The sequence below is a fragment of the Salmo trutta genome, chromosome 38 (genome assembly GCF_901001165.1).
Source record: "Salmo trutta chromosome 38, fSalTru1.1, whole genome shotgun sequence".
NCBI classification, from domain to species: domain Eukaryota; kingdom Metazoa; phylum Chordata; class Actinopteri; order Salmoniformes; family Salmonidae; genus Salmo; species Salmo trutta.
The window spans coordinates 17,006,067-17,020,441 of NC_042994.1; the positions used below are offsets into that span (position 1 = coordinate 17,006,067).

At 43.3% G+C, this 14,375-nt stretch overlaps 1 protein-coding gene and 1 long non-coding RNA gene across 6 annotated transcripts in view; one reads left to right on the plus strand and one right to left on the minus strand.

The window, feature by feature from the left end:
- LOC115177786 (malate dehydrogenase, cytoplasmic) lies at positions 1–12,555 on the plus strand. Of its 3 annotated transcripts, none has more exons than XM_029738745.1 (9): positions 1–54; positions 3,543–3,641; positions 3,857–3,953; positions 4,852–5,027; positions 6,759–6,881; positions 7,202–7,378; positions 8,088–8,201; positions 8,602–8,691; positions 12,111–12,555. In XM_029738745.1, the coding sequence occupies exons 1-9, from the start codon at positions 1–3 to the stop codon at positions 12,231–12,233; spliced, it is 1,053 nt and encodes a 350-aa protein (XP_029594605.1). In that variant the 3' UTR covers positions 12,234–12,555. The 3 variants fall into 3 exon arrangements, with proteins under 3 accessions (XP_029594605.1, XP_029594608.1, XP_029594606.1); XM_029738748.1 differs by lacking the exon at positions 1–54 and adding an exon at positions 2,495–2,666 and having other exon boundaries at positions 12,111–12,268; XM_029738746.1 differs by lacking the exon at positions 1–54 and adding an exon at positions 2,926–2,964 and having other exon boundaries at positions 12,111–12,268.
- The window catches only part of LOC115177787 (uncharacterized), a 14,823-nt gene continuing 3,707 nt past the window's right edge, over positions 3,260–14,375 (minus strand). For 2 of the 3 annotated variants that reach the window (XR_003872500.1, XR_003872502.1), the window contains exons 2-4: positions 4,828–5,097; positions 4,453–4,522; positions 3,260–4,283 (exon numbers count right to left, since the gene is read on the minus strand). This is a non-coding gene — a long non-coding RNA (uncharacterized LOC115177787). The remainder of the gene's footprint in view (positions 4,284–4,452; positions 4,523–4,827; positions 5,098–14,375) is intronic. The other variant, XR_003872501.1, reaches the window with a different exon arrangement.

Sequence of the window (14,375 nt, forward strand, 5' to 3'; positions counted from 1 at the left end):
ATGTTGACTTTGTTGACAGCGATGTACATAGTGGTGCGCGCGGCATCGTCGGAGGTAAGACACTTACTTGTCCTTGACCGCACCAGCCACCAGCATACCAGAGGGGCTCGCAAACGAAAAATTAAGGCTACCTTTGAATAAACTACAGTTGCCAATTTGACATTGACTCTCCTCCCTATAGCCTATGTCTTGTTGAATTACCACGATAAGCTCTTACAAACCTAATCCTATAGGGTAGCCTAGTGAAATATTGGTTTATTCGGGTCCCGGTTAGTTTTTGCCGAAGCTTCATCTATTCTTTCTGGGTAGTAGACACTGTCGACTAGAAAATGATAGGCCCATAGGCTACTATTTGGGGGTATCTCTCCTCAGTCAACAAGACATTGGAATTGAGTACACTACTGTGAGGCCTACTCATTCATAATACCCTACAGACTTGAACAAAGTGTCTGTGGCTGGACAGTCCTGTCTGTGTGACCACATCATCATTAATTCACTGACTGCCTCCCCTCGGCAGCTTTGGTAAAGAACGCGAGCGGGTGTTCATTGCAGATTACAGCATAGCTCCTTGCCACCCGGTGCGACAGACAGGCGCTGCCTCCATAGGGAAGCCAACTATTTTCACCTGGCGATTATGTAACATTAATACCCCACTTCCCACAATCCTAATGAAACGGATCTAATTAAGCAATAAAGCACGAGGGGTGTGCTACATGGCCATATACCACGGCTAACGGCTGTTCTAATGCAAGGACGATGCAACGCGGAGTGCCTGGATACAGCCTTTAGCCGTGGTATATTGGTCATATACCACAAACCCCTGAGGAGCCTTATTGCTGTTATAAACTGGTTACCAACGTAATTAGAGCAGTAAAAATACATGTTTTGTCATACCCGTGGTATAGGTCTGATATATCACGGCTGTCAGCCAATCAGCATTCAGGGCTCGAACCACCCAGTTTACGATTCGTTTTTATATCCGTTTGCATAACAATAATCACATTTGTAGCCATGTAGCGTTTTGTTAGATGGTGTATACCGTGTATATCCTGTATATACGACTAATACAACTAAAGTAATGGTAAATAATAACTAAGTGACATGTTAAATCTGCTGTGGCAAATACTCGGCTGCATGTCTGTGTTAGGTCCTGGTTGCTTGATGTAATAGAGTGGACATTAATTATAGATAAAAGTCAACAGGCTTAGTTCTTGAAACGAGTTATTTTGAAACCTCTGAATGCATCCACAGAGGGACATGCCAGAAACGATGGAATTATGGTGCATCCAAACTAAATTGGATTCACTAAACCTAACCTTGTCCTTACCCCGCCCTAGAATAAAAAGCTCTTTAGTCTGTTCTATTGCCAAGCAGCTCGTGACTAGTCTACCAGAGCCACATCACTGCACTTGACTTCAAATGACCCCACTCGTGCCCCAGTGGAGGCTACAGACAGACATCTTGTTCCAATAGTCTTCAGTTAGAAAAAGTTAGGTGGACATTATATTTACTACTTGAGGATGAATCGTATTTTCTGTTTGAATTAGGCTACCAGTTGGCCTACTACCTATTTGATTTTACCCACCTACTAAATAAAGATGCAGGTAGTAAGGCTGGGAGAGGACAGTGGTATTCAAGTTAAACCAATATGGACAAATCTTGTCCAGCACTTTCACTTATCGGTGGTCATGAAGCAATGAGGCAATGAAAGAGAAGTGTCTCCATCTTACAGACAATGGCCATTAATAGTTGCTTAGTAGTAAGTCACAGAACCAACCTTTGACTCCGTCTAATCAGGCTTTTGTTGGGTGGTTGAATTAATCATTGCTTGAAATATTGTTAATCATGTCTTATCATGTCTTAGTCTTATTAACTTTAATTATAAGCCATTAATAGATCATTTATAAAGCATGTTTTTGATTTGCTAAACATTTATCCTGTCGGCAGGCTCAATCTTTATAGGAAAATGCTGTGTGGTGTAATGTAGGTGTGATGCATTTGTAAAAGCAGACATAGATTGATGTCAGGGTATAGGCAAGGGGTTAAATTCATTGGCTGAATTCAACTTGGCACAGGCTACCAAAAATCCACTAATAACATCCCAACGCAACTCTAATGTATATCTCTGAATAATGAAGTGTATATAGATGAAAATGTTGTGTTTTCTTAAAAATAGATACAAAAAAAAAGCTTGGCCAAGTGTTAATACTATGCTATCCTCCTTCATTCAATGATTAGGCTACAGTAAGAATGGCTGTGTACAGAAAATCCCTAGGATACTGTCTATCCAGTCCTTCTAGAGGAGTGATGAACGTCTGCTAATTTATTTTTTAAGCAAGGTATTTGTAAAAGGAGATATATGAACGCTGCCCACACTCAGGTTTTTTTTTAGATCTATGGTCCATGTAAGGTCATATGGGCCTGGCCTACGATAACAACGAGCTGGCGCTGCAGCGGTTTGTCATGGGGAATGTGTTCCTTTTCGTGACTTCAGCGGGTAAAAAGACCAGCATCAGCGAATATTCAACTACAGATCCCAGGACAGGAATCCAGTGCGCCACCGTCAGACATTTCAATACAAGCGCAGAGGTGACCCTTCTGTCTAGTCCTAGCGGGAGGAACAGTGTCTGCAGGCTTAACTAGATCCTCTATCTCGAGTGAATATGGTAAGGTGTATGTTTATTTAGTTGCTGCCAGTTATGGCTAACTGTTAGTTATATGAATGATGCATCGAAAGTGTTTTGCTAGGTAGGAAAACAGATGCTTGTCATTGTTGATGAGCAACTTGGTGTTTTGGGTCCACTTGTCATTGAAGCCGGGAGCTAGGATCAGCGGTTAATCTTATGTTTGATCAATAGATTAGTATGTTGTTTCAGCAAAGATTTCTGGCTAACGTTCACCATCTCTTTCTGAATTCATTCGCTAACGTTAGTCAGAAAGATGGCCAACCAGCCATCTTGTGAGGTAACCCCTGTATTAAAAGCCTAGCTATTGTTATTTTACTGCCGCTCTTTTTAATTAGTTGTAATTTTTAGTTCTTATTTTCTTTTAGGTATTGTTTTGTAGGTATTTTTTCTTAACTGCATTGTTGGTTAAGGGCTTGTAATTAAGCATTTCACTAAGGTTGTATTCGGCGCAGGTGACAAAACGTTTGATTTGATTTTAAGAAATGAGGATGCTGGATTTTTTTTATAGTCTCTAGACTACAATTCCGAAATGAAGAAGATAACGTAAAGTGCCCGATTAGGAAATTGTTTCCGCTTTTTCACTCTAGCAACAATGTAGCCGCGGTGTGGTCAGCATGTAAAGACTTTCGCGCGTGGCATTTAGTAGACAATTGCATCATCGTCTTTCTTTCATTCAATCCTCTGCCCGCAAATGCAAAGTGCGTTTCCATCTGTCGACACTGAGTTTTGTCATTTTAATCAACATAGCAGTCAGACGCGATCACTGCCGCTTCATTTGCTTATCCCTGCTATGTAGGTCATTACTGCTGTGTTGGAAGATTGCACAGAATGAGTATGGTGTGTGTTGTTTTGCAGGCCGACCCAATCCGTGTGCTGGTGACTGGCGCTGCTGGACAGATCGCCTACTCTCTGCTGTACAGCATCGCCAAGGGAGATGTCTTCGGCAAGGACCAGGTAACACGGCCAAGGCCTACTTCTTATCCGCACGCTCTCTCTTTCAAATCAGCTTTGTCCTCGAGCACAGGAGGCAGATGGATGTTGTAACATGTCGTTACATAAGCGCGTGTGAATTATACATGGGATGTGCATTGTTTGGCACGAGGTCGGGAGGGGCCGAGTGGCTTGAAGAAAGAAAGAAAAATCCCTCTTTGCATTCGTTTCTGTTCTAGCCCATCATCTTGGTCCTGTTGGACATCCCTCCCATGTTGCCGGTTCTGGATGGGGTTGTGATGGAGCTGCAGGACTGTGCTCTCCCACTCCTGAGGGGTGAGCAATGCTTTTCTATTCTGCCTGGGCTGGTGGTGAGAACATATGCACTTTTAATACATAGGTATGCTTTTTGGCATGATTTACATTGTGTCCTCCCAGTGTGGACTGTATTTGTGCCTCCCTGTCGCTGTGGTACTAACTTCACAGCAGCAGGAATGGTCCACAACAGACCGCTGTGGGAAGGAGTGTCAGAAAGTAGGCCTCCTATTAGTCGGTTCCCAAGGGCCTGTAGGAAATTCCAACCAATCCTGGGAGTGGTGGGGCAACAATAGGGGAGGTGGGGTACAAGACATCTCGTACACCAATGAGCCCTGACTGAAGTTCATCCTGATAAAACAGGGAAAGAGTTTTTCAGTAGTGGCCACAGAGCAAACATTATCTACAAAATCAGCACATTTGGCAGGGTTTCAAGAAAGGAGAGAATTTATCAGTAAGGTGGAGCCACTGAGTGCTAGACTATCTGTTTGGAAATAACCTGGTGTGTGTGCACAATTACCTACGGGCATTTTCCACACAGAGACTGTTTGTCCTTCCCTTATCTTGAATTCATGTACACCCAGATGAGCCTGAAATTATAAATACTGTCAATTTAAAAAGGTAAATAAAAGGTTTAGCTACCACCACAAACAGAAACTGCCACCACACCTACTATTTTACTAACTTTAGCAGACATTCTTTGCTTAATTTGTCTTATAGAAATTGTGTTTTTTAACGCATCTTAAAATCATAATTGTATTGCTTTTATGTAAAATCAGAATTTTATGTTCATTGCTGAATCCAATACAAACATGCATCTCTCTACAAATGGGACAGTAACAAAACGTTGACAACCACATCCACTCTATCCAACACAAGATCCATCGTAACTAACCGTCACCCCCACCTTCATCCACAGAGGTCATCCCCACCGACAAGGTGGAGCTGGGCTTCAAGGATCTGGACGCAGCCATCTTGGTGGGTTCTATGCCCAGGAAGGAGGGCATGGAGAGGAAGGACCTCCTGAAGGCCAACGTGGCCATCTTTAAGACCCAGGGGGCCGCCCTGGAGAAGTACGCCAAGAAATCCGTCAGGGTAAATGTCCCTCTGCGTGTCTATGACTCGGCATGTTTCAGGCCACTGCCACAGAGCAGCAGCAGCCTGGCTAGAGAGAGGGAGAGACACACACACACACACACCCCGCACCAAACAGATAGCTCTCATTGCTAACGATAATCAAAGGACATAAAGGCACAACAGTACTGCAAAGGCCAGGTTGTGGGGTGTTGAATGATGTTAAAGGGTGTTTTGGGGAAAGGTTCATTTGGTTTTACAGATGTAACATTTTAGTGAGATACATTTTTGATTCGTGTTAAAGACTTGATGCAATACCTCTAGGACATTTGACATGAACCAGATTTTACAACTTTCCTTCCTTTAAAGTCATACAAACCTTTTTGACAAATCAGACTATAGTTTGACCTTTTCACATTTAAAACGGGCCCGTTTGTTTTGGACAGCCTTATACTTCTATGGTATAGGCACAAGTTCACATCTTACAGGCTATTAATCCTGTGTGGAATGGGCTGGGTTCCAAAGCCAGGGATGAAAACTACTCCACGCTGTGTTGTGTGTGTACACACTGCAGTCACTGGTGTCACAAGGGGCCCTTTGGCCACTGCGGGTTTGCAGCAACAACTAGACATCAGTGTGACGAACAAAGCCTCACCTCTTCTATGGCCAAGGTCGACCACTTCTGATCCAGGAATGTGTGTGAATTTGAATGGGAAGGTTTCTATATTATCTATATAGCTACATAAGAACTGAATGCCCGTCCTCTAAAGTAAGTGTGTTTTTTAGAAGAAGAATACTTTATTGATCCATACCAGACGGAAATGTGGATTCTACTTTACCCAATCCCTCCTATATACGCACACACAAGTACCCACGTTAGCCAGAAACAGTACAGCGGCACGGTGGGTAGTTTAGGGGTTGAGTGCCTTGCTCAGGGTCATAATGGCGGGAGATGTTAACTTTCTAGGATTGGCGCTGGCAGCCGTAACACTCGTACACACAACAATCCCTTTAAATCGAGCTAATCCTTGACCTTCATTTAAAGGGGATGTATTCTGTGCGTGACATCTGTCTTATATTGATTTATAGGCCATTTAGAAAGTGTCAGCATTTCCCTTAGTCGTGACTCATGTTTCTCAGTTGCACTGCTACTCTTTATTTATATATATATATATATATATATATATATATATATATATATATATATTTGCATTTTTTAAATATATATTAATTTTGTGATATCCAATTGGTAGTTAGTCTTGTCCCATCGCTGCAACTCCCGTACGGACTCGGGAGAGGCGAAGGTCAAGAGCCGTGTGTCCTCCGAAACACAACCCAGTCGCGCTGCTTCTTGACACACTGCTCGCTTAACCCGGAAGCCAGTCGCACCAATGTGTCAGAGGAAACACCGTACAACTGGCGACCGTGTCAGCGCCACAGAAGTCGCTAGAGTGCGACGGGACAAGGACATCCCGGCCGTCCAATCCCCACTGCAGTGCCTTAGACCGCTGCGCCACTCGGGAGGTCTCTGCTACTCTTTCTGAGGATGTGCCATCTCTGCTTGCATAAACCATGTGTATTCTTTTAGATGTATAAATAGTCACATACAATGGCACAAATGAAGAGGACTTAAAATAGGACTTATTCTATTCTTGTTTCCTACTCTGAAATGGAGCTGTACTTGAATCTGTAGTTTGGGTGAGTGATGACTCTTTGATGTTTCTAACCTCTCGCTCTCTCTCTTTCTCTCAGGTCTTGGTGGTGGGAAACCCTGCTAACACCAACTGTCTGATTGCCTCCAAGTCTGCCCCCTCCATCCCCAAGGAGAACTTCTCCTGCCTGACCCGTCTAGACCACAACAGGGCCCGTTCCCAGGTAGGCCAAAGCCAAAAAGCTCCGTCCTGAAAAAGACACTAGTTCCTAGCCTCTAGGCACTTGATGTAATGTCCAATCCCAAATGGATCCCTATACCCTATGTACTTCTGGATATCTGAGAGGATTAAGTGTGAGCAATATGATTGGCTAGTTGGAAATTTTACCATATTGCTTAAACCTAGTCAATCGTCTTATCTCTAGAAGTGCATAAGGTGTAGGGGCTGTAAGTCAATTTGGAATTAGATTTGAAACAATTGAATGGGTATACCAATATGGTCAAAAATCCCATGAATTGCGTCACAGCCTGTGTCGGCCTCTAGGTGGCGATGCGTTGCGGCGTGCCCGCCGACGCAGTCAAGAACGTCATCATCTGGGGCAACCACTCATCCACCCAGTACCCCGACGTGCACCACGCCATGGTCAACGTGCACGGCAAAGAGGTGGAGGCGTACAACGCCGTGAAGGACGACAGCTGGCTCAAAGGAGACTTCATCTCTGTAAGTGAACTGTAGTTTTGGCTCTTCTGACCTAACCCATTTTGACATCATTTCCCATAAAACATGTACTATAGGGCGTTCTAACAATTTGCTTCAAAACCCATTATTCTGCCATTTTAAAAAAATAAAATTTTATGGCTTCATTTATGAAAATGTTCATGGCCTCAAACTGTACAATGTACCAAGTTTCATGCTTTTAGGAAAAAGTAAACAATTCGACACCCAAATCTGCACACATCGCTTGGACTACTGCTCACAATCAAATCAAATTTTATTAGTCACATGCGTCGAATACAACAGGTGTAGACCTTACAGTGAAACGCTTACTTACAAGCCCTTAACCAACAATGCAGTTTTAAGGAAAATAAGTCTTAAGTAAAAAAATAAATAATAATGCTTTATGAATGTAGTTATACATATTAAGGATCAGCTATTTGCACCTATGTTGCGTATGCATAGCTCATAGGTATTATAAATGTGCAATCCTTACCTGACTGAATCCCTATTCATGGAAAAGCGAGTGTAGGTTGTGGGTGTCATCTGGACCCCATATCTCATCTTTCAATAATATCTGATCTGAATACCAAGCATTTTCACTGAATCTATTAGTCTCTTTAGTCCAGTGTTGTTCCTTTAGTTGTAATGAAGCAGTCCTAAATCCCTCTCTTCCCCCCCCGCTCTCTCTTCCTCTCCTCTCTGTCTCCTGCAGACGGTGCAGCTGCGTGGTGCCGCCGTCATCAAGGCCAGGAAGCTCTCCAGTGCCATGTCTGCCGCCAAGGCCATCTGTGACCACATGAGGGACTGGTGGTTCGGCACTCTCGATGTAAGCCGTGTGTTTGGGAGGTGGGGTGGAATGACGTCAAGGGTCTGCAGCGAATCCTTTTTTTCCCCCCAAACACCATAAAACACTAACATTTAATGCTAAACAACTAACATTGTTCAAATGTTTATATTTTGAAAAGTGATATCTTGGAACAGAGCACTGGGACTCTTTATTTTCAATCAGGAAGAATCCACAAACGTGCAAAGCATTTTGTTTGGATGTCTCAGACAAATTCATTTTAATTGGCAGTACTCTTAAGTGGGACTCTAATATCATGGGGTTGCATAATTCTGCTAACTTTCCTAGGATTTCTGGGAATTTGGGGGGGAAGTTACCAAAATGTTGTGTTTTGTGAAGCTGAGTCCCTGGCCTGACTGTTTTGTCCTGTTGTTATTTTCAGGGTGAGTTCATGTCTATGGGTGTATACGCTGGTGGAAACTCCTACGGAATCCCCGAAGACCTAATTTACTCATTCCCTGTTCATATCAAGGTAAGGCATAACCATAGAGATGGATAGAGGGCTCTTGTGCCACAGTTTATTTATGAATTGCCAAAACTTGTCACTCATAGCCCTCAATGGCACTGCTCGTTCTGTCACAGAAGAGGCCATTGTATACATAGGAGATGGGTTGTCTAGCATCTCTATGGACATAACTAATCAACCCTGGCAAGGTGTATTAATATAACATATAAACTCAGCAAAAAAAGAAACTTCCCTTTTTCAGGACCCTGTCTTTCAAAGATAATTCACAAAAATCCAAATAACTTCACAGATCTTCATTGTAAAGGGTTTAAACACTGTTTCCCATGCTTGTTCAACTAACCACAAACAATTAATGAACATGCACCTGTGGAACAGTCGTTAACCTGTTGAGGACTCCCCCTCCTAAGCCCGGTATTGGGATTTATTGTCAAGAGACCATGGCGGGGAATTCAAAACTGCAAGAATCTAATAATTTCAAATACTCAAACAATCAACTATTTTTCACCATTTGAAAGATAAACATCTCCTAAATCCAACCACATTGTCCGATTTCAAAGAGGCTTTACGGCGAAAGCATAAAGTTAGGTTATGTTAGGAGAGTACATTGAAAATAGCTGTGTGTAATGTTTTGTCAATTCAAAGACAGGTGTCACCAAAAGCAGATAACCAGCTAAAATTATGCACTAACCTTTGACAATCTTCATCAAATGACACTCCTAGGACATTATGTTATACAATACATGCATTTTTTGTTCCATCAAGTTCATATTTATATCGAAAAACAGCATTTAACAGTCGCGGTGAAATTCAGAATTTTTTTCCCCTCAAATGTTTCCGGGGAATCAGCGTTACAATTTACAAAATTACTATTCGAAAACATTGGTAAATTATAATATTGTCATTCAAAGAATTATAGATTATCATCTCGTAAATGCTATCTCATTGCCAGATCTCAAAATAACTTTACTGGGAAATCACATTTTGCAATAAACGGGGTACAATGCTAAGAACAATAGGCTAGGATATACAGGTTAGCACCATCTAATATCGATAATAAAATTGTAAATATCCCCTTACCTTTGATTATCTCCATCAGAAGGCACTTCCAGGAATCCCAGGTCCACAACAAATGTGGTTTCTTTCGACAAAGTTCATAATTTATGTCCAAATAACTCCAACTTGTTAGCGTTCAGTAGGCTCCCACAAAACGTAGGGCGGGGGGGAGAAAAGTCACGACGAAAAGTAAAAAAAATCTAGTAAAAAATCTATTTACGTTCATTCAAACATGTCAAACGTTGTTTAGCATCAATCTTTTGCTCAATTTTTAACGTGAAACATCAGTAATATTTCAACCCGACCTCTACTGTGTCTTGAAAAACGTTTATGAAAAATGTATCGCCTCACATGCACGCGCAGGCGCGTGAAATAATGAAGTGACGACATCCCAGGGACGTCAACTTCCCTGCATCCTAATTCGGTCTCTGTTCATCATAGACACTTCAAACAACTTTATAAAGATCGTTGACATCTAGTGGAAGCCGTAGGAAGTGCAAAATGAATACTTTGTCACTGTGTGATCTATTAGCAATGACTCAAAATAGTACAGCCACAAAATTCAATTTTTTTTTGGTTCTATTTTTCTCAGGTTTTTGCCTGCCATATGAGTTTTGTTATACTTACAGACAACATTCAAACTGTTTTAGAAAATTCAGAGTTTTCTATCCAAATCTGTTAATAATATGCATATCCTAGCTTCTGAGTTGGTGTAGGAGGCAGTTAAAAATGGGCACATTTTTTTCAAAATTCTCAATACTGCCCCCTAGCCCGTAGAGGCTAAGACACTAACGGCTTACAGACGGTAGGCAATTAAGGTCACAGTTATGAAAACTTAGGACACAGAGGCCTTTCTACTGACTCTGGAAAAACACCAAAAGAAAGATGCCCAGGGTCCCTGCTCATCTGCGTGAACGTGCCTTTGGCATGCTGCAAGGAGGCATGAGGACTGCAGATGTGGCCAGGGCAATAAATTGCTATGTCCGTACTGTGAGACGCCTAAGACGGCACTAGAGGGAGACAGGACGGACTGATCGTCCTCGCAGTGGCAGATCACGTGTATCAACACCTGCACAGGATCGGTACATCCGAACATCATACCTGCGGGACGGGTACAGGATGGCAACAACAACTGCCCGTGTTACACCAGGAACGCACAATCCCTCCATCAGTGCTCAGATTGTCCGCAATAGGCTGAGAGAGGCTGGACTAAGGGCTTGTAGGCCTGTTGTAAGGCAGATCCTCACCAGACATCACTGACAACAACGTCGCCTATGGGCACAAACCCACCGTCGCTGGACCAGACAGGACTGGCAAAAAGTGCTCTTCAATGACAAGTCGCGGTTTTGTCTCACCGGGGGTGATGGTCAGATTCGCGTTTATCGTTGAAGGAATGAGCGCTATACCAAGGCCTGTACTCTGGAGCGGGATCGATTTGGAGGTGGAGGGTCCGTCATGGTCTGGGGTGGTGTGCCACAGCATCATTGGACTGAGCTTGTTGTCATTGCAGGCAGTCTCAACGCTGTGCGTTTACAAGGAAGACATCCTCCTCCCTCATGTGGTACCCTTCCTGCAGGCTCATCCTGACATGACCCTCCAGCATGACAATGCCACCAGCCATACTGCTCGTTCTGTGCGTGATTTTCTGCAAGACAGGAATGTCAGTGTTCTGCTATGGCCAGCGAAGAGCCCGGATCTCAATCCCATTGAGCGCGTCTGGGACCTGTTGGATCGGAGGGTGAGAGCTAGGGCCATTCCCCCCCAGAAATGTCCGGGAACTTGCAGGTGGCTTGGTGGAAGAGTGGGGTAACATCTCACAGCAAGAACTGGCAAATCTGGTTCAGTCCACGAGGAGGAGATGCACTAACAGTACTTAATGCAGCTGGTGGCCACATCAGATACTGACTTTTGATTTTGACCCCCCCCCTTTGTTCAGGGACACATTATTCCATTTCTGTTAGTCACATGTCTGTGGAACTTGTTCAGTTTATGTCTCAGTTGTTGAATCTTGTTATGTTCATACAAATATTTACACATGTTAAGTTTGCTGAAAATAAACGCAGTTGACAGTGAGAGGACGTTTCTTTTTTTGCTGAGTTTATATATCATTCACCGATGGGTGGTTATTGAAAGTCATTGTTACCCAACACCCGCTTTTCAGAGTTTAGGTTATACCAACATAGGCCTAATATTGCAAGCCTGCAGTTTACACAGACTTTTGCCGCATTCATTTGCAATTGGAAAATCGTGAGACAACTGTGTTACGCAGAGCATTATGGGTACTGTAGTCATGTACTGTAGTTGTAATCCTGGACTAGATGAGATGTGCTAAAGAGCCCCCCGTTTGATCCTCACCCATATTCTCCCCACAGAACAAGTCGTGGAATATCCATGACGGTCTGCCTATCAACGACTTCTCCCGCGCCAAGATGGACGCCACAGCCGCCGAGCTGGTGGAGGAGCGAGACACGGCCCTGTCCTTCCTGAGCCAGTGACTCGCAGTGCCACCTACAGGCACACCGCCACAACAGCAGCACTTAGAAGACCCCCAGAACCCTCCTGACTCACGTCTGTGACCAATACCCCCACTTGAGTCCCCTGCGCAATTGGCGTGTGTGTGTACCTCTCTGTATGTATGTGTGTGTTTAAGGTAACGGTTATTAATAATAAACCTGTAATAAAAAAATGCTATCTTAAACGTTGGCCTTTGTCGGAAGACACTGGAGGATTGTCCTTTGGGTAGATGGTAACGCACAATAGTTCTACTGTACTTGTACATGTTATCTAACAATAAAAACAGATACAACTGAAAACCCATTCTGTGGATTGTGGTTGGTTATTTGACTAAATATCTTTAAAGCTAGGGTTTTCTGTTATTTTTCCAGTTAATAGAAATATGAAAGTTGTATTTCTATATATATATATGGTAGTTATATCATGACTAGTGAAATGTTGAGTAATAATTTTTCTACCCCCTCTTTCCGTTGAGCCTTCAAACATGTTGAACTCAAAGTATTGTGATCAAAGAGGGTATTTCTGAAGTTAATTATCTTGTCAGTCAGAAAAAAGACAGACAATCACTAAATGTAGGATGTTGGTGATGTCAAGGATGGTGAGGTTCATTGCCCTTTGCAATGAAACGTTTGACCACATGGTGGCAGTGTGGACAGCGTTTTACTACCCAGGGACCCTTTCAAATCGATCAAATGGTAGTTTAACCATATTAGCAAGATTCAAGCAGTAAAAAGCCTAAGAGTTCTAGGGGATTTTAATTTCCCTGTTACCCAATAATTTCTTACCAGGAGTTATCAATGTTTCAAAAATAGCCGTTGCATGTAAAGTAATTTTTTTACAACCGTCCGAGAACCTAGTAATTTAATCAACCATCCTGGACTGCCTGGTGGAAGGCACTCTGCCCCTTTTGCAGTGCCTGACAAACTGCACAGCGGCCAGGGGCTGAACTTTGTCTACCGTTTGGTGAGCTGTGCTATGCAGGCAGAGGGTGGTCCGGAAGACCCATACACCCCAGTCCAGAGAAAAGGAGAAGAGGGACACAGTCTCTCGCATAGAGATCCAATTAAATTACATATTAATTGTTTTAAACATTTTATAATATTTTCTCAATTGCTGAAATGAAAGTGTTCCTTCACCAACACAGCGCGTGCGGCTGTCACTGGTGTCTGGTCTCTCTCAAGTCATTGATGTCCATCTTTCATTGAGTGTCAAATATTTGCAATCAAATTACAGAAAGCGATCAAAGACTATATAGGCTAGGTTTTTTGGAGCTATTTGAAGAGATCACATAGAGATCTTAGTTTATAGTATTTGATCAATTTCTGGAATGTATTTTCAGGCTTTTGGTCCCTCATCCCTCATCAGCTAACCACCAGAACCAGGGAGTCTGGTGGGCCAAAAAGGCATGGTACTGGGCCCAAAAACAGAAGGCCTCCACTGAGGTTTGGGGTGTATTTGGGGATTATTTGGAGGGGTGGATTAAGCCTCAAAGATGTTTGAGAAGAAAGGCTATTAAAGGGAAAAAGACTATCTGAGAATAAAATCATTTAGGCAATCTACTGAACAAAGTCATTCTTGACTAATACTCAGATTAGTCAGCAGAGTTGCCATCTGAAAGGCAGACCACCATAGTCCCTGTGCCCAAGGAAGCGAAGGTAACCTGCCTAAATGATTACAGCCCTGTAGCACTTACGTCGGTAGCCATGAAGTGCTTTGAAAGCCTGGTCATGGCTCACATCAACACCATCCTCCCGGACACCCTAAACCCACTCCAATTCGCTTACCGCCCCAACATATCCACAGATGACGCAATCTCAATCGCACTCCACACTGCCCTTTCCCACCTGGACAAAAGGAACACCTATGTGAGAATGCTGTTCATTGACTACAGCTCAGCTTTCAACACCATAGTGCCCACGAAGCTCATCACTAAGCAAAGGACCCTGGAACTAAACACCTCCCTCTGCAACTGGATCCTGGACTTCCTGACAGGCCACCCCCAGGTGGTAAAGGTAGGCAACAACACATCTGCCACACTGATCCTCCACTCTGGGGCCCCTCAGGGGTGTGTACTTAGTCCCCACCTGTACTCCCTGTTCACCCACGACTGTGTGGCCAAACAC

What these genes read in the sequence shown, in the direction of transcription:
- LOC115177786 (XM_029738745.1), top strand. Translation starts at nt 1, where the DNA reads ATGTTGACTTTGTTGACAGCGATGTACATAGTGGTGCGCGCGGCATCG. An exon ending in TGCGCGCGGCATCGTCGGAG is followed by an intron (nt 55 to 3,542) that starts GTAAGACACTTA and finishes GTTGTTTTGCAG; the next exon opens with GCCGACCCAATCCGTGTGCT. An exon ending in ACAACAGGGCCCGTTCCCAG is followed by an intron (nt 6,882 to 7,201) that starts GTAGGCCAAAGC and finishes GTCGGCCTCTAG; the next exon opens with GTGGCGATGCGTTGCGGCGT.